The sequence below is a fragment of the Dipodomys merriami genome, unplaced genomic scaffold (assembly GCF_024711535.1).
Source record: "Dipodomys merriami isolate MVZ:Mamm:240054 unplaced genomic scaffold, mDipMer1.0.p SCAF_9, whole genome shotgun sequence".
Lineage (NCBI taxonomy): Eukaryota > Metazoa > Chordata > Mammalia > Rodentia > Heteromyidae > Dipodomys > Dipodomys merriami.
In genome coordinates this window covers 18,402,890-18,422,369 of record NW_027206512.1, presented here as the reverse complement: position 1 = coordinate 18,422,369, position 19,480 = coordinate 18,402,890, and the positions used below count along the sequence as shown (strand labels likewise).

The 19,480-nt window shown below is 39.5% G+C and overlaps 1 protein-coding gene across 1 annotated transcript in view; it reads left to right on the top strand.

Annotated features, from left to right (window-relative positions):
• The first annotated feature begins 475 nt into the window (after window positions 1–475).
• The window catches only part of Bmp2k (BMP2 inducible kinase), a 90,710-nt gene continuing 71,705 nt past the window's right edge, over window positions 476–19,480 (top strand). Inside the window, exon 1 of the mRNA XM_070012353.1 lies at window positions 476–683. Coding sequence (XP_069868454.1) covers window positions 491–683 — 193 coding nt within the window. The 5' untranslated portion in view covers window positions 476–490. The remainder of the gene's footprint in view (window positions 684–19,480) is intronic.

Sequence of the window (19,480 nt, the reverse complement as noted above, 5' to 3'; positions counted from 1 at the left end):
CGGGGAGCCGTTGGCACCAGCTCCGAGCCTCCCACGGCGGCGAGCGGCGGGTCGAGCTGGAGCCGGGGTGTGGGGGGGGGGGCGAGGTCCCGAGGGCGGAAGCCCGAGAGTCCGGCCGACCGCTGGGAGCGCGGCCGGCCCCGCCCCGCAGCCACCTCCCGCTCCCGCTCGCTCCTCCGGGTCGCGCCCGGGCCCGCCCCCTCGCGCCCCGCCCCGCCCCGTCCCGGCCCCGCCCCTCCCCGCCGCCCTCTGCGGGATTCCCGCAGCTGCAGCGGGGCCGGCGGAGCGGGCGGCGGGTCCGAGGCTGTGGGCTGAGGCGCGCGGAATGTGAGGCGGGGCGGGCCGCAGCGCGCGCGCGCGGACGCTCGGACCCGGCCCCGGCCGACGACCCCCCTCGCGGACGCCGGGCCGCGCGCCCGGCCCGGGGGACTCGCCCTCCCCGCTCGCCCTTGGGAGGCTCCCTGGTGCCCCGCGGCGCGCCGGCGGGACCATGAAGAAGTTCTCGCGGATGCCCAAGTCGGAGGGCAGCGGCGGCGGCGGCGGCGGCGGCGGCGGGGCCGGTGGCGGGGCCGCCGGGGCGGGGGCCGGCTGCGGCGGCGGGGGCTCGGGCGGCTCCTCCGTGGGGGTCCGCGTGTTCGCCGTCGGCCGCTACCAGGTCACCCTGGAGGAGTCGCTGGCCGAAGGTACGGGGAGGCCGGGGCTGGCAGGTGAGGGAGGGCGCTGGGGTGTGGCCGTGGCGTTTCCCCGGGGTCGTTCCTCGGAGTCGACCCCACTCTTCCCCGTGTGGGGCCGGGACCGAGGCGTCTCCGGGCCGTCCGCTCTCCCCGGGAGCTTCGATCAAATAAGCCCCAAGACGTCCTCGGGGCGAGCCGATGCGTGGTGTCACGCTCGGAGCGGTGAGTCAGGAGAGGGTCAGAGCCGGAGCCGGATGGAGGCTCCGCGGTGCCAGCCGCGGCTCAGGCGGGTGTCGGGCGACGCCGGGCGCCGGATCCCACCGCCCTCGGCGGGGAGCCGGGGTTTGCTTCGGCGGAGGGAGCTCACCCCGTAGATGATAGGTTTACGATCGCGCGCGCTCTCTAGTTTATTAGCATGGGCATCCACACACGGACGCACACCAACACAGCGTGTGTGTCTGTGTGTTGAGCCTGGCGCCCCGAATTCAGCCGGTGTGGACTTGGGAGGACCGCGAACCCCTGAAGCCCGCTTGTGTCTGGTACTCCCGAAGTCTCACCCGCGGGACCAGATACTGTTCTTGTCCCCCTCTCCCCCTCGCCCCCCGACCGAACTTTTAAAAGGTGAGGTGAAGCTGGTTAACGTGCCTCTCTAGGCTCCACTCGTGTTGGATCTTCTCCTTGTCCGAAACAGGTAGGAAGACGTCTAGTAACCAGACAAAAAAAAGTTTACTCAGCATTTGACAGAACCAGATCTCTAGACTTTCAGTTTTTATATTCTTGGTAAAACTGGCTGGTGGAAAAATACCGTTTTTTTTTTTTTTTTACTTGCAACTGATATGATGACATCCGTATTATTTATTACAAACTAAGAATTCATGATTTTTTTTTTTTTTTTGGTAAATGGTAATCCTAAGTTCTAACATTACTAGAAAAGAAATCCAAGAGTGAAGTTTTTGGTTTGCCAAGTTAGGAAAGTTAGTGATATGGTTTGAAAGCAGAAGACTGAGATTCCGCTTGCGCTTTTGGGAATGACAGTAATAATAGTAAATTAATGCAAGGAAACCCTGAATTTTCTGTATGAAATAAAGAGAAAGAAATCTTCAATTATCTGGGGGTCGATGTCCTTGTTTTGTTAACTACTTTCCAGCTTAATGAAACTTGCTGTGAGTTGGAGATGTGGAGGGGAATACCATAATTTTCAAAAGACTGAATTATGGTGATTAGTTTTGATAGATTTACTGTGCTGATGAATTTATTACAGGCATTTATTATTTCAGGTGTTGGGTTAGATTGGGTTGTAGACTTCAAGCTCACATGGATATTAACTCACAGATTATTCCTCTGCCTTTGAGTTGTGTTAGTATTTAATTGAAATTACTTTGAGCAAGTTATTTTGTTATTGTAAATTAAATCTATTTATAAAGTAGATTTTGAATTTGTAACTTTCATCAGGGCCCAAAGCATATCTTACTTATAAAAAACATATTTTACTCATGAAAAATAATTTTGAAGTGTGAAAATAAAATTGAATTTCAAAGTGACAGCCTTCATTCAAGCATAAAAACAAATACCTTTTTAAGTACTGATGTTACTGTTTGAATTTCCCATTGGCTTTTACCAGAAGTTTGTCACTTGTTTTGAAAAATGAGTAAGTGCTAGGAGGAAACAAAGGTTGAAGAAACTCTTGGAAGATGGAGTTTCCTGATCTTACATTCCAGCTCTTGGGACCAGGCTTTATTCCTTCCTAGAGGACAAGGCCTACCTACACTTGTGTGTTGATTTTCTCTCTAATACATACAACTGACATTTAAATCTGTCTGTCTGTGTATCTTTCTGTCTGTCTATTTGTGTCAGTCCTGAGTCTTGAACTCAAGGCCTGGGTGCTGTCTTTGCCTGAGTGTTGTTTCTTTCTTTTTCTTTTTTCTTTCTTTTTTTTTGGGGGGGGGTGGGGGGCTAAACTCAGGTCCAGGGTACTGTCCCTGAACTCTTTAACTCAAGGCCAGTCACTTTGAGCCACAGGGCCACTTCTGGTTTTCTGGTGGTTAATTGGGAGATAATAGTCTCATGGACATTTCTGCTGGGACTGGCTTGGAAATGCCATCTCCAGATCTCAGTCTCCTGAGTAGTTATGATTGTGAGCCTGAGCCAGCCACCAGTGTCCAGCTGCCTGAGCTTTTTTATTTTTTATTTTATTGTTAAGATGTTGTACAGAGGGGTTACAGTTACATGAGTAAGGCAATGAGTACATTACTTGTTGATCATTATTACCCCTTCCCTTCCTTGTTGTTGTCCCACTTCCCCAGCTCCCACACTCCAATCCCCCTAACAACCCCCCCCCCCCCCCCCAGCTTTTTTGCTCAAGGATAGTGCTCTACCACTTTGAGCCACAGCTCCATTACCAACCAGCTTTTTGGTAGTTCTTTGGAGATTAGGCTTTCCTGCCCTGGGGTGGCTTTTGAGATCCTCAGATTTCAGCCTCTTGAGTAGCTAGGATTATAGGTATGAACCACTAGTGCTCAGCTCAATTCGCTTTTTTTGATCTTGATGATTTTTTTATTCTTTTTTTTTTTTTTGGGTCCGGTCGTGGGGCCTGAACTCTGGGCCTGGGTGCTGTCCCTCAGCTCTTCAGCTCCAGGCTAGCGCTCTACCACTTGAGCCACAGCGCCACTTCTTTCGCTTATGTGGTGCTGAGGAATCAAACCCAGGGCCTCAGGCATGCAAGGCAAACGCTCTACCACTGAGCCACCTTCCCAGCCCCGATTTTTTTATTCTTATTTCAGATGCTGACAGTCTTCCTTCCTTTCCAAATAAGTAATGTTGTAAGTTAAACAAGATGTTTAAGCACATGTTTGTCTATTATTGGAGTGAGTTCTTGTAAAAAAGCGTAAGAACCATTTTAATCAGAGAAAGCTATACTACTGAGTGAAGAAAAAAATAATTAAAAGCTACCATAGACCAAAAAACAAATGGTAAATTTTACAGTTTTGCTTTGGATCAATGTTTAAGCCACACCAGGATCTTCTAGATGCCATGTCTTGAGCAGTTATTGTTATGTTGCTATAAACACAGGAAACTTATTTAGTGTGACCTCTTCACTGTCTTTTCAGTAAAACAGTCCATGTCTGTCTTTGTCTCTTTCTTTGTCTCTTATGTCCCAGTAGTTACTGTGAACACTGACTGAATTAGCAAATACTAAATCATTGCTTCTAGGGGAAGTAACAGAATTAGGTTCCTGGAAGACTTTGTATACAACATTTTTTGTCAACTCAGTATTCAGCATTGTTTAATGTGTGTTTGTGTTTAAAGACATTGTACTTACTGTATTTTATTTAATATATTTTAATTGAAATCATGACTAGTGTCACTGTAACTCACACTAAGTGAAGATTATCAAGTACATATATTTTCTTGCTAAGGAATGTCACATGCTTCTTTACTTAGAAATACTAGGCAGAACTTATACATTATTGCCAAGGTCCATTTTAAACAGTGAAATCACCAATTAGAAGCAAAAAAGTGAGAGAAACATGGTCAGTGCACCAAATTGATCATGAAAAGGCCACTTTTCTAGAGTGTGATAACAGGGTATGAGTCAAGTGACTTAAGATTTTTTTTTAAACCAGTGTATACATGTCTATAAAAATAATCAGGAAACTGCCACAAATTTGAGGGATTAAACTTTAGGAAATAGGTTAATTGACAAATATGGTATCCCCAAATAAAGATCACCTATCATCAAATGTATATAGATGTATATATGTACTATTTAAAATCTGTAATTGAGAAAACATTTCAGGGGTCCATTTAGATGACTGAATTCCTGGGGTATTTCTCTGAAACAAATATTTGTATTATACTATCTTTCTAGTCAAGCGCTTACACTGTATGTTTGACAATGTTGGCACCTGGTATTTTTTTAGTTTCTGCTCAAAGTTTAGAGGACTGATATCATAGGCACTTGTATTTTCTCAAAAATGGCATTTGTATTTTCTCAAAATTGGTTCAGTTTTAGGAGTCTCTACAAACCCCCAGTTTTGGGCTTCAGAAAGATAGAATTATGTCAGTTTTAGCTTGAAACTATGTTACACTGTCAAGCATATGTAACTCAATGTGACCTTCATGTTTTATTAAAACATAGGGTAGTATCATGCACTTTTCAAAACAAAGCCATGGTTGCTAGTTTGAGGAATTTAATAGAAATTGGTAGTACAAAGTGATTGTTGAGTGGGGGACTTTTCCCCCCTAAATGTTCATGGCAGAAAATGGACTTAAATAAAAGGAATGTCAGACTGGGAGACCTGTGCTAATGTGTTGAAATAATCTAATCATGAGACCGTAAGGCTGGATAGGAATTAGATTATGAATATGAAGAGATGGGTAAAATTTAACTGATGAAATGTGGGTTATTGGCCTGTTAGTAATTTGAGGCAGGAATTTACTAGAGTTCTGTAAAAGTAGCTGTAGTTCTTTCAGAGTTAGTTGTTTAAATTGAATCCATATAGACTGTACATAAACCATTTCTCATTGTTAATTTTTCAGGAAGGTAGTAAGATATGTAACATTTTGCAATGGAAATCAGTCGGGAAATGTTCGATTTAAGTATGATTTTTCATTTGCAGAAATTATCTGTGGCTACTGAAGAACTTCTAAGTTAATGTTTCTAAGAGAAAGAAAAAAAGGAGTGTAACAAAAGTATCACCAATTGATATTTATTAAATATCTCTTTATGTTTCAGGTAGCACTTGGTGCTACTTGTATAGTGTAGCATTTCTTTGGCCTTAAGGAGAGGGAGCAGATATTAAACAGACAAGAATAATTAATTAACATGGTTACTTAGCTCAAGATTTTGTGAGAGAATAACAGAGTTTGAAATAGAGGACCAAGGAAAGCCTTTTGAAATTTTAGCAGACACCTGAAGGACGGGAAAAGTTAGGTGAAAGCTGAGATTTGAAGGCAGAATGCTTTGGAGCAGGTCATGAAGACAAGTCCCACAAGAAGAAGAGTTTCACTAAGTGAAATATGCTCAGAATCATGGACCACAATGAGTGAATTACATGTAGAAGGGATTTGAGATGACAGGGTCCAGGGCTTTGTATGCCCTCCTGTTTATATTGAGGTGTTTAGTTTTTCTAAAATGTACTTTGAAGATATTGAAGGATTAAAATTGGAACAGTAACATACTCTGATATTTTCATATACAGATTGCTAAATTGAAAATGGTTGAGATTGTAGAAGTTAAGATGATTAAAACGGTCATAGTCAACTGGTGAATTGGATAGGTATGGGTAATAGGAAGTTTTAAAAATGACTTGCTTATATACCTTTTGGATGGATATGCCTACCATTTGCTAGGATAAGTAATGAACTGAATTTTGCGGGGCATACTTACTTAGTTGAGGTATTGGGAGGGATATTGTGTGGGGAATTTAATAAATGATCTGAAGCTCAGCACAAGGGACAGTGAGCATCTGTGTATTATTTAAAACCCAGGTAGGGGAAGGATATAAGGAGTCAGTGTAGAATGAAAAGGTATTCACTGAAGCTGTGGAGAACTGATCTTAAATGTTTTGTATTCATCAGAATAATTGGAAGGACTTGGTAAAATCCAAAACATTAAACCCAAAATTTGATCAGGTATGGTAAATGCTGGTTAAGTCTCTGCATTAGCATTTCTGCCAGCTTCCTCAGTGAACCAAGCACACTTTAAGAACCAATGAAATAGAGGACTCAAGACTAAAGAAAAGAGCTACCAGAGTGGTGTGAGGATTTCCTATTGAGAACTCTATAGACTATTATTTTAGGAATGGAGCAGTTATATTGCTGATAAATCATTGTACTTGATCACATGTTTTGGCTTGATGTTGATAGTTATCCTTTGTCCTTAATCTCTCTTTTAAATCTAACGTCTGGTTATTTGCTGGGTGAGTGTTCTTTGCTCCAGCTTCAATGTGCTCTACTTCCTATTATTCTGTGACTATTTTTTGTACTTGACTGTCACTGTGGGTGTAATCTGTGCTCCCTAACTACTGGTTATGATCACTTCCTCCTTCCTGTAGACACTTGTAGCTATTTGCTTTTTTCCTTCTTAACACATATAATCTTTTCTCCTGAGACACAATTGTGTAAGTACTTAGAAACACTGAGGTGGTTGGTTAATTATTGTTCCTCTGTCACCTTTTCTACTAGATAGTAAAGGTTTTGAAGCTAGAAAGACTTAATTGCTTTGTGTTTACAAGCTGCCTTTCTATACCTTGGACATTTCACATACTTCTCAAAGGAAATGATGTGTGACTTTGTGAAACCACATATTGTGCTTCAATAGAATTAAAGTCCTAATTTGCAAATTGAAAAGTACCAATGGAGGGCACTTTATGGGACTTTCAAAGGTCTTTTACATAGGCCAGGGGACACTGAATTTGCAGTTTAGTGAAGGCAGACAACAGTTGAGGTAAAGTGCCATTTCACTTAATCTCCTTGGAACAATAAAGAAAGAATAACTGGATGTCTCTGGGTAGTCATCTTTCTCTATTGGTATATTTTTCTTTATTCTACAAAAGCAGTTTTAGTTTTTTAAAGAGAAAAGGTATTACATGCAGCTGTAAAATTACTTTTACCATCGATGTTGACAGCTTTTTTTGATAAAGAGCCTTTTGAGGGCAGAACCAGAGGCTAGACATATGTCACCCTGAATCTTTAGTTCCTTTGCTGTAGTGCATATCCAGGAATTTCTTGTGTATGTTGACTTAAGTTCTTGGGAAACATATTTTGAAATGTGCAGTTAATAGCTTCTGTGAAGATGAAAGAAGGAAGTGTGTGAAAATACCCAATAGGTACATACCAAATCATTAAATAAATAAAGGTGAATTTTAGATTGAGATATGGTTATAAGCTTTTACTGAAATTTGGTTTTATAGTTATAGTAAATTGCTTTTGCATTAGGTATCACATTTATCCTGGAAGGTATCACATTTATGTTTGCACAAAATCTGATTCTTTAATTAGACAATTATATAATCATATATAGTTTTTTAGTATCAATTTGATACATAGAGTTTTGATTTTCATTAATAGCATGTACTTCCACCATAAAATGTGAAAGGACACTACATAGAATATTTCTATTATTTTTAGGTGGTACTGGGGTTTAAACTCAGGGCTTTGAGCTTGCTAATCAGGCACTCTACCACTTTATCAGTTGAGTCCTGCTTGAGTCCTTCTTGCTGTGGTTTTTGAGATAGTGTCTCTTTTTTCCTGGGCTGATCTTGGAATTCTTCAGTGTATCCTCTGTAGCCAAGATGACAAGCTTTTCTGTTGAGATGGAGTCTTGTGAAGTTTTTGTCTGGGTTGACTTTCAACCCCAATTGTCATGATCTTTGCCTGGGATAGGTAGGATTATAGGTGTGAACCATTGGCACCTGGCTAATTTTTTTTTCTCCCCAATATTTGGTTTTCTAGGAAGGCATTCTTATCACCTGAGCCATGACATCAGCTCTATAGCATATTATTAACACATGATTCCCTTTTGGGTTATGTATGTTTTCACTATAGGGAAATCTCCTAGGATGCAGTTTTCATGGGCCACTGTTCTATTTTCTCTACAGGGTGCAATTTTATTCACAGACAAGCTGCTGACACAAAACAGTTATTCCCAGTTTTCAGCATTTGAAATAGTTTAGTGGCAATTGTGCTTTTATCTCCATTAAGTTTTGCATAATGTTAAATTTCTTAGTTTTTAACTGTAATAATGTGTTGTAGTTAATATTGACATTTCCAGGCAAAGCAGTGATTAAGAGTAATGAAAATAATACATATTGTACCATGGAGTCTGTAGGAGGGAAAATTGAAACACCAAAAAGTTTCTTGATGTTAATATTAGGGAATATTGATTTTTTTTACATTGATTCAGGGTCTTCATCTAGTGTTCTTCACGAATCTTATTTCCTTTTTCTATTTCCCACATATTACTATTATTTATTTTGATCAGAACTTGAACATGTAGATATGTTAGAAAATGTTTGGTATTTATCAAAATAATTAAAGCCTTGACTTAGAATTCAGAAATTAGAGTCCTGTGTAGCAATTTCAAAGTTTTTAATACTTTAAAGGTTTTTCTTTTGTGGTCTGGACATAAGGTTTCATCTCCAAGGTGTTGAGACTTGTTTATTTCCCGATTGTATCTTGCATGCATCTAGTGATCCACAAGCATGCTATTTTTAGGGGACTGAATTGGGAAGCTGAGTAGTTTTTGACTGAGCTTTAAAACTATTTGGACCCTTAGTTAATGTGGAGATTTGTCTGTGTATCATCTTTACAAATTATATCAGTCAGCACACGTCTGCTAATAGTTTCAGAAATCTCTTTGCAGGAAAATGGTTATACGGCCTTTTGAAATTTTTAGTTTATTCTAGATTTGTAGAATTCCACTTCTAATAGTGCATAATTTGGGCCATAATCTTTAGAGAGGCATTTGTGATGGATGTTATTTTAAAATATGAAATAGTTGTTGTTCCTGGTTTATCCTAACATTTCTTATTATTTTTGAAACAACACATTGTTAATTGCAACTATCTGGGAAGAAAAAAAAGCAAAACTTGACATCAGGCCAAGCTTTTAATCTAAGTCTGTCCTTAAGTTACATTGTGAGATTTTGACCCCTGTTTCCTTTAGATTAAAAATGAAGTGGATAAAGATAAATTTTTAGCATATTTTCCATTCTAGTATTCTTTAATTCTGTCTAAATAAATTTTATTCCTTCTAATATGTGTGTGTGTGTGTGTGTGTGTGTGTGTGAGAGAGAGAGAGAGAGAGAGAGAGAAAGAGAGAGAAAGAGAGAGAAAGAGAGAAAGGGAAAGAGGGAGGAGCATGGACTTGGGAAGGGTAGCAACAAATAATTTTTAAAATTAAGACTAATAAAGGATGTTTTATTATACATTTGGGTTTACAGTGAATCAGCAACTTATTATTTATCCAGCAGTGTAAAATTATTCCTTAATATTTGGTATAAAAGTATTTTCCAAGAAGGTGCTGTATATGATATCCTTTATTGTATGACATTTCAGAATATATAGTTCCAAAAGGAATGTGTTACCTTAATTACTTATTCTTTTTATACTTTGTATTTACTTAGGTAACTGGTAGAGATGAAGATGTAAAAGGCTTTGTGCTGTTCAGGTTTTTATTTGAGAAGAATATATGAGGAAGAGTGTGAAATAATGTTAGAACTTTTTTAACCAAGAATTTGACCCCCCCCCCCCCCCCAGGCCCAGGGCTGTCAACCCTAGTTTAGTTCCTTTATATCTCTCACTTTGATAAATACGTTAGCATTCCCCCTGTTCTTTCGGCCCTTTCCTTGCCAAATCAGTTCTTGAGTTCCTTCCAGTTTATTCTTCCTGAAATGGACTTTTCATCTCACTGTCTTTTGCCTTAACCAACTGACTGATTACTCTGATTCAAGGCCCTCTGCCAAGTCTTTCCAGCCTGCTCACAGTAGTTTTAATCTCATTCTTACTCTGTGTAAAATACTGTGCTACTTCTCACAAGCTTTTTGCAAAGGTCTGAATGTTTGTGACATCCCTAATCCCTGCCTTACATGTTGGGATTCCACCCAGCATGGTGATAGAATTAGGATGTAGGGCATAGGGAGGTGATTAAGGTCATGAGAGCAAGATTGTGATTTGTGCCTTGGTAGGGAAGGTCTTAGAGAGACTTTGTTTGTTTTCTACTATGTGAAATTACAGTGAGAAGACATCTGTGAGGGCCTGGTGAGATTCTCACCAGACTCTGAATCTTTAGCACCATGATCTTGGCCTCTAGAACTGTGAAAAATAGATTTATTATCCATATGTCATTTAATTTGTAGTATTTTGTTATAGCATTCAGAGCAGATTAAGATACTTTCCAAATCCATTTATTTTGCATTTTTCATTTGTCTAGAATACAGATACTTGCTTCTTTTGTACATAGAAGTTACTTTTCTGCAATCTTTTATCTACTTATGAAACTGTCTGCAATTGGATGAGTATTAATGCCTTCATTTAGCATCCTGTGTAGCAAGGGTTAGTCATATAGCTTACACAGCTTTGTTTTATTTCAATAAAATATAATGTCTTTCTTTAAATTTTAGTTCTTGTAAGCTGGTTCACACATGTAATTCTAGCTACTTAGGAGGCTGAGATCTGAGGATAGAGGTTTGAAGTCAGCCTGGGCAGAAAAGTTTGTGAAACTCTTATCTCTAGTTAACCACACACAGACACACAGACACATAGATACACAGACATAGACAAACAGAAGACTTATCTCCAGTTAACCAAACACACACACACACACACACACACACACACACACACACACACACACACACACACACACACACACACACACACACACACACACACACACACACAATGGCTGAGGGCAGAAAAGCCTGTGAGACTTTTATCTCCAGTTACATACACACACATTCTCTCTCTCTCTCTCTCTCTCTCTCTCTCTCTCTCTCTCTCTCTCTCTCTCTCTCTCTCTCTTTCTCAACCCCCTACCCCCCCACCGCCCCAAGTGGAGCTGTGGCTGAGGTGGTAAGAATGCCAGCCTTGAGTGAAAAAGCTAGGTGTGATACCCTGAGTTCAAGCTTCAACACTGGCATTAAAAAAACAAAAATTAGCCCCTTTAAGGTTTGATTTGCATTTTTTTTCTCTCTTGCAGGATTGTATTTGTGGTAGCTATTTTTTAGTACATGTGTAAGAGGTTAAATTGGTCGAAGGGCATATTAACTTATATAATTTACAGAGGACACAATTACTGTAAAAGAATTGGATAGCAATAATATTGATAATTGATTTTTAGGGTTGATATTGGCTTCTTTCCTGTTTTTTGTTGTTCTTGAAATTGAGCCATGACCTCACACATGCTGAGAACATGTTCCACCACTGAGCTACATCTACAACCTTAACTCTGTTTATTATGTTCCATGATAGTAATTAAAATATAGACATAGAGATATTTGTATAGGTGCAGCATTTTTTACATGTATGAAAAAAGTACAATCAGATTTATTTTTGGACTTTTGGCTTATTATAATATGATTATCAGTTATGTTCTTGCTTAACTTCCCTTAAGCCATGTCATCACATTGTGGGACAAGCTGGATGCATCTAGTTTGTGTGTTCTAGATGACTGATCTTAAGGGAGGGACAGTTAGGGGAATGATCGAGTGTGTATGGCTTTGTCTTGACTGGTAGATAGTACTAAGGCTTAATGGGTCCATGAATGTCTTAAGAAGGTGTGGGATTAAAAAGAATGGGAACTCATCTTTTGAAGACTGGAAATAAAACAAATGACAAGGACCCCTCCAACTGGTCTGCATGATATTAGAGCTACTTCTTTTCTTTTTTTTTTTTTTTTTTTGGTCCGGTTGTGGGGCCTGAACTCTGGGCCTGGGCGCTGTCCCTCATTTCTTCAGCTCAAGGCTAGCGCTCTACCACTTGAGCCACAGCGCCACTTCCGGCTTTTTTCTTTTTGCTTATGTGGTGCTGAGGAATCGAACCCAGGGCCTCAGGCATGCAAGGCAAGCGCTCTACCACGGAGCCACCTTCCCAGTCCTAGAGCTACTTATTTTCTAAGTAGAGAGATAATGAGTTTGCTTTTAGATTAGCAAACTTGTAAGCTTGGCACAAAGGTCACAGGGTTGCAAACCAAGTCTTTATACAGATTTGCCAGCTGAAAATCATTACCTTGATATTTTTCTATTCCTTATTTGCTTCTCTGGACAAAAGAGTTCCAAAATACCACTTCCATACCTAAATGCTGTATTTACTTATTTTCCTTAAGTTTCGGTGGTTAGGTTGCCCAAATAGTAATTAGGGCTGACTGGAACGTTTTACATACTCAAGTATTTTCTTTTGAATGAAGTGGTAATGTAGATTTACTCTTTAGTCATTAGTATTGACATCACTTACAATAGTGAAATATTTCATTAGGATTGTTTTTCTAGGAAAAAGAAATCTGCATCACTAGCTGTGACCTACTTTTCATTCTCTGGCTTGCATCATGCAATCTCCCCTGTTGAATGTTAATGCTCTATTCTTTGTATAGAATAAACAATAATAATGGCAACAACAAAATTAATGTTACCGATTCATAATTAGTAGAATATGTGCTTTGAAGGTTTTTTGAAAGTAAGGTATATATGTGCTCATTTGTGCATAGCCTATGATGGTATCTACCGTGATCAATAAGAGACGCTTGTAAGATAGTTCACTGTGTCTGCAGTAACATGGCTTTTTTTTTTTTTTTTGTAACGTGGCTTTTCTAATTTTTTTTTTGTGTGTGTATGCATGATATATCTGATGGGACAAATTTAGAACTGGGATAAATCTTAGCACAACATGATGTTTAATTCATCCAGTCAGCCTTGTGTAAGTCCTAGTGAAAAGTCGACTAAATGTTTGGTAATTTTTACAGTTTTCATTTTTAGTGAAATATTTATATAATCCCAAGGAGAAACTTTTAAGAACTCAACCTTTATTGATAGTTTTGATTTTTACTCAGTGAAGGTAGTGATACATATTTTATTGTTGTTTTAGTCAGGTATTTTATTGCTGTGACCAAATAGCGGAGAGAAACAATTTCAAAGGAGGAAGGATTTATTGTGGCTCATGGTTTCAGACATTATGTTCTGAACTGGAGCTGACTCCATTGTCTCTGTGCGCGGTGAGGCAGATCATCATGGCAGAATGGCATGGTGAAGCAGAGCTACCCATCTCTTGGTGGCTAGGAAGCAGAAGAAGAGTCCAGGCAGGATTTACCTCCTACTTTTTATCACTTCCCCCTAATATAATCACATTTTGAATTTACCAAAGGTTTTTATCCACAGATAAAGTTAGAGCCCTCACAATTTAATCACTTCTCAGTAACTGGACCCACCAGTACAGTCCAAACCTTCAATGCATGAGCTCTTGGGGGGGGGGGGCAATTCATAATCAACCTATAGTATGTAGTTGTTTTGCATTTCATTGAAGTTGAAATTTTAGAAATTTTGTGGGTCCTTGAATTTTATTTCTTTAAATATGTTTGTATGTTATTTGTTTATCAAAAGGGAATATTGGAAGTGAAATTGTAAAGGCTAACTGTGTCCTTAGTGTTCAGAATTGAGTGCTACTTATGCCTTATAGATTTCTAGCCCTAGAAGCTCAGTGTTTGATTTCATTCTTGCCTTAGAACATTGGCTGTTTTTCTTAACAGATGCTGCAGGTATTTTCAAAACTATGGCATACCTCTTTATCAGTTACTTTTAAATCGCTGCAACAAAATACCTGAGGAAACAACTCGAGAGGATTTATTTTGGCTCACAATTTTTGAGGGCCTTTGGTGAGGCAAAACATCCTGGCGGAAGCTTTGTGACAAAGCAAGTCAGCTCTCATAGTGGAGAGCAGGTAGAGAGAAAAGACATAGTAGATCAGATATAATCTTCCCAACCATACCTTGAGTGACCCCTATTTCCTTCTCCTGGGGCCTACCTCCTAAAACATCTGCCATCTTTTCCAGAAAATGCCACTATCTGGAGACTAAGCTTTTAACATATGAGCCTCTATGGGACATTTTATACTCCCACCAGTAACAGTCATTATTAATAATGTAAAAACCAATTCTTTGATTTTGCTTTGTGGAAGACTAATTATGAGAATAGGGGATGGTGGATAGAATACAAGAACTTGAAGTTAAGGGTAAGAACTTTTCAGTCTTCTTTAAAAAAATATCCTGAATATTAATTGGAATTAAAAAAGGCAATGATTCATTAAATTTCCCATAACTATAGTGATTATCTAATTTTAGTTCCTTCACTTAACTAGGGAAAGAGGGATTGGAATACTTGTTGCACTCAAAGCTACAGTGTTACTGTTGGTTGTGGAAGGTAGAATTTTGGTCTCATGGTTTTACTCTAGCATTTTTAAAATTTACATAGGAATTCTATAATTGGCTCTATGTACATCTCTGATTGAGAATGTGGGCTTGGAGTAGGTGTAAAGGAGCTAGAGGACCAAGATGAAGCATTAATGGGTGATGTCTGAGGAGCATGAGGTGGTAAGGGACTCCCAAACATCCTTTTTTTTTTTTTTTTTTTTTTTTTAGCTTCAAAGTTAAAACTTACATGTTCTTTCTGAGGGCCATCAACTTGTTTGCTTAAAACTATTGAGTTAAGATACTAGGAATAATTTAAAAAGTTTAAAATCTTAGCTACTACATTTTAGATTTAAATTTTAACTTCTTCTAAATTTTAGCTTCTTCTGAATGTTGTCTCATTCTAGTGTGGCCTGGTCTTACATAAAATAATGTATTTGTACACTGTAAAGTAAATAAAATTGCCTTACTTTAGTTTCTTCAGTTGAATCTAGCATAGCAAGAATTAGGACATATCCTGTAAAGTAGAAGGAAAGGAAATCAAGGGAGAGAAATAGTTTGTATCTCATACTTTGTTATGGTCTTGTTTCAGGGTTATAGGAACTGTAAGGTTTGAAGCCCATTTGCTGCAATATCAGTTGCTTTCTGCATTGAATAACAATATGCTACAGGTGTTCAAAGTAAAAAGAAAATAGATCTTTAAAAAGTATCTTTTATTACATTACAACACAAATATATTTGATATATACTTGGAATATGAAACATTAAGGTCTTTGCAGTGCAATAAATTACGATATCATGAAATAATTTAGTTTGCACCTGTCTTCCCAGCTGCTTAGGAGGCTAAGGTAGGAGGATCACTTGAGCTAAGCAGGTTAAGACCAGCTAGACCAACATACCAAGATGCTGTTCCAAAAGTAAAAACAAACAACATGTATTCTTTGATGGTTTGGCATATTTTTATATTAATGAAAGTAAAAAGAATAGTGCTTTATCTATGGAGTTCCCACCAAAGAAGATTTTGTCTAGGGTCAGTTCTTCTAAGTAAATGGGTTAATTTTTTTTTTATTATGAAAATACTGTACAGAGGGGTTACAATTATATGGGCAAGATAATGAGTACATTTCTTATCAAGCATTATAGCCTCCTCCTTTGTTTCCCCTTCCCATCCCTTCCCATCCTCCCCCCAAATCTCCCTCCCCCCCCACCCGAAAGTTGTAAGGTTCGTTTAAATTTTTTTTTAAATTGTAATTATAAAGGTGGTGTACAGAAGAGTTACAGTTACATAAGTCAGGTAAGGAGTACATTTTTGGAAGTGGTGCTGTGGCTCAAGTGGTAGGGCGCTCGCCTTGAGCTGAAGAGCGCAGGGACAGCGCCCAGGCCCAGAGTTCAAGCCCCACAACCGACAAAAAAAAAAAGAGTACATTTCCTTTTGGACAATGTAACCCTCTCCCTCTCTCTTTTTCTCTCTTTCTTTCTCTCTCTCTCTCTCTCTCTCTCTCTCTCTCTCTCTCTCTCTCTCTCTCTCTCTGTCTCTGTCTCTCTCTCTCCCCCCTCCCTCTCCCAAAGGGAGTTCTTTAAAAAAAAAAACACAAAAAATTAGATACATTCCTCATCTACCTTGAATGTCTTAATATTTGTCTCTGTTTACCTTCAACTTTAAAGGCTATCTTTTGGGTCATTTTTTTCTTTCCCATTCTTTTGTGTGCCAGTTAATTACCATTTTCTACTTAAGAACTTAATGTACATGACTCCATTTGGCTTGTGTTTTTCTTCTCCTCTCCTTTTTCCTCCTCTATTTTCTCCAATTCTTCTCTCCCCTCTTACCTTGAACTGGAGTTTGAACTCAGGGCTCAGGGCTTTGTACTTGCCACACAGGTGCTCTGTCTCTTAAGCCACTCTCCGTTCTCCCGTGTGTGTGTGTGTGTGTGTGTGTGTGTGTGTGTGTGTGTGTGTGTGTGTGTGTGTGTGTGTGTGTGTGTGTGTGTGTGTGTGTGTGCATGTTCCTGTGCCTGTCTCCCTTCTCCTGTGTGTGTGTGTGTGTGTGCGTGCACGCTCATGTTCCTGTGCCTGTCTCCCTTCTCCTGTGTGTGTGTGCGCGCGCACGCTCATGTTCCTGTGCCTGTCTCCCTTCTCCTGTGTGTGTGCGCGCACGCTCGTGTTCCTGTGCCTGTCTCCCTTCTCCTGTGTGTGTGTGTGTGTGTGCGCGCACGCTCATGTTCCTGTGCCTGTCTCCCTTATCCCGTGTGTGTGTGTGTACGCTCATGTTCCTGTGCCTGTCTCCCTTCTCCCGTGTGTGTGTGTGTGTGTGTGTGTGTGTGTGTGTGTGTGTGTGTGTGTGTGTGTGCGCGCATGCGCGCTCATGTTCCTGTGCCTGTCCTGGAACTTGAACTCAGAACCTGGGCACTGTCCCTCAGCTTTTGTGCTTAAGGCTAGTGCTCTACAACTTTGAATCGTAGTGCCATTTCTGGCCTTTTGCTGGTTAATTGGAGATAAGGGTCTCATAGATTTTCCTGCCTGGGCTGGTTTGAATCTTGATCCTCAGAGCAGCCTGCTGAGTAGCTAGGATTACAGGCATGAGCCACTGATGCCTGGCTTTCTTTGTCACATCTTGAGTAAGAAAATGGGAAATATATTTTACTGCATAGTGCTCTTACTGCATAATGAGGCATAATGAATAATTGAGGGAAAACACTTAGAATTCTATTTCATCTAATGTCATTTTTTTATTTGAAAGAATCACTGACTGATTTTTCATTTAGATTTCAGTATTTGACAGACATTTTCTCAAATGATGAGGTGAGTTTGTTACTTCAAGGAAGACAACTGACAGGTATTATTAATGTTGGAATTTGAACTTTCAAAAGAGATGATGATTTTGGGAAAGTTGTATCTGCCATTGTGAGCTTGACAAGCCTCCATTTTCTTTTCTTTTCGGCTGTGTTGAGCTTCAACTCAGGGCCTACGTGCTGGCCCTTAGTATTTTTGTCCTCAAGGTTAGCACTCAACTATTTGAGCCACTTCTGGCTTTTTGGTGGTTAATTGGAGATAAGAGCCTTATGGGCTTTCCTACCTGGGCTAGCTTTAAACTGGGATCCTCAGATCTCAGTATCCTGAGTAGCTAGGATTATAGGCATGAGCCATTAGTGCCTCCCATTTCTTTAAAGTTTTTTTTTTTTTTGAAGAGGTAGTTGATAGTAAATGTGATTTTTTAAAATAAAAAATTGTGTAATGAAAGATTACATTATTTCAGTGAACTGAGATTTTCCATTGTATAATGATGCAGATACAGAATATAGGATTAATTTAAAGATTGTAGCAATGCAAAAACTTCAGTGATATGGTTATAGATACCATATTATTTTTTGTATAGCAGCGGAGACCAGAATATCCAGTTATCTGAAAAGACTATTAAACACCATCTTCACCTTCTGTCTATAAATGTGTGAGCAAAATTCTCTTCAGTATGCTTCACTCAGCCAGAATAATATATTACAGATTTCCTGTAGAAGTAGGTGTAAGAATCCAGCAGTTTTAATTTAAGCCAAATAGAAAAAGGTCTCTGTGAAAAGTGCTACTCTTACATTTTTGTTTGAAAAATTGTAGGACTTCAGTGTTAGAACAATTTGTAGGATCTCAGTGTTAGAACAGTTACCAAGAATATGCAAGGCCCAGGGGTTGATTTCTAGCATTACAATTTTCCATAAATAGTACATCAATATATAATGAGTTTATTTAAAATGATAAAGGAGATAAAATTCTCAATTTTTATTCATTAAAAACGTTTATCTTTAAATAGTGGGATTTAAACTTGATTCTTGTTAGGCTGGTCCCCTGTGCTTGAATCGTGCCACCAGCTCTTCAGTTTTTATTTCTAATATAGTAAATATGGATCAGTATGGCTCATGTAAACAGAAGCTCTCTGGAGTCTTTTTTTTTTTTTTTTGTTGGTCGTGGGGCTTGAACTCTGGGCTTGGGTGCTGTCCCTCAGCTCTTCATCTCAAGGCGAGTGCTCTACCACTTGAGCCACAGCACCACTTCCGGTTTTCTGGTGGTTTATTAGAGATAAGAGTCTCACAGACTTTCCTGCCCTGGCTGGCTTTGAACTGCAATCCTCAGATCTCAGCCTCCTGAGTAGCTAGGTTACAGGCATGAGCCAGCGGTGCCCGGCTTCTCTGGAGTCTTTGTGCTAATACTGATGCTTGAACTGAGGGATTTAAGCTCTTGCTTGGCCTTTTCACTCACCCTTGACATTCTACTACTTGATCCACACCTCCAGTTCTATCTTTTTGCTGGCTAATTGTATGTAAAGAGTTTCTTGGATTTGTCTGCTTGGGCTGGCAGGCCTTGATCCTCATGTCTGAGTCTCTTGAGTAGCTAGAATTATAGGCATGAGCCATTGATGCCCTGCTCCTGAGTAATTTTGAGAATGTAATGGGATCCCAATGCTAATAAAGGCTTGTACAAATCTATTGGTCCACGCTGTATAGTCTAGCAAATCTATGTTAATTTAGTATCTGGGAGACACATACAGCAGTTGAGCATGTGAGATTCATATAATATATAGAAAAACAAGATGTCAAACCTTAATATGAAAAAGAATGTGAAGAACACACACACATACACAGTTTATTGCTAGGAATTGAACTCAGCATCTTCCATCTGCTGAACATGCTTTCTTCCACTGAACCACATTCCAGCACCTAATATTTTTATAATGTTGATTACATATTGAAATACTAATTGTCAATACTCAAATAAGATGTGTTGTTGAAATTCCACTTTTGTTTACTTTTAAAATGTAGGTACTAGAAAATTTAAAACAAGGCTTACATTGTGTTGGGCATGTATTTTACAGTCTTTTCTAGTGTGTAGTCTATTACATTCACCTTATACTTTGCAGTTGAAGT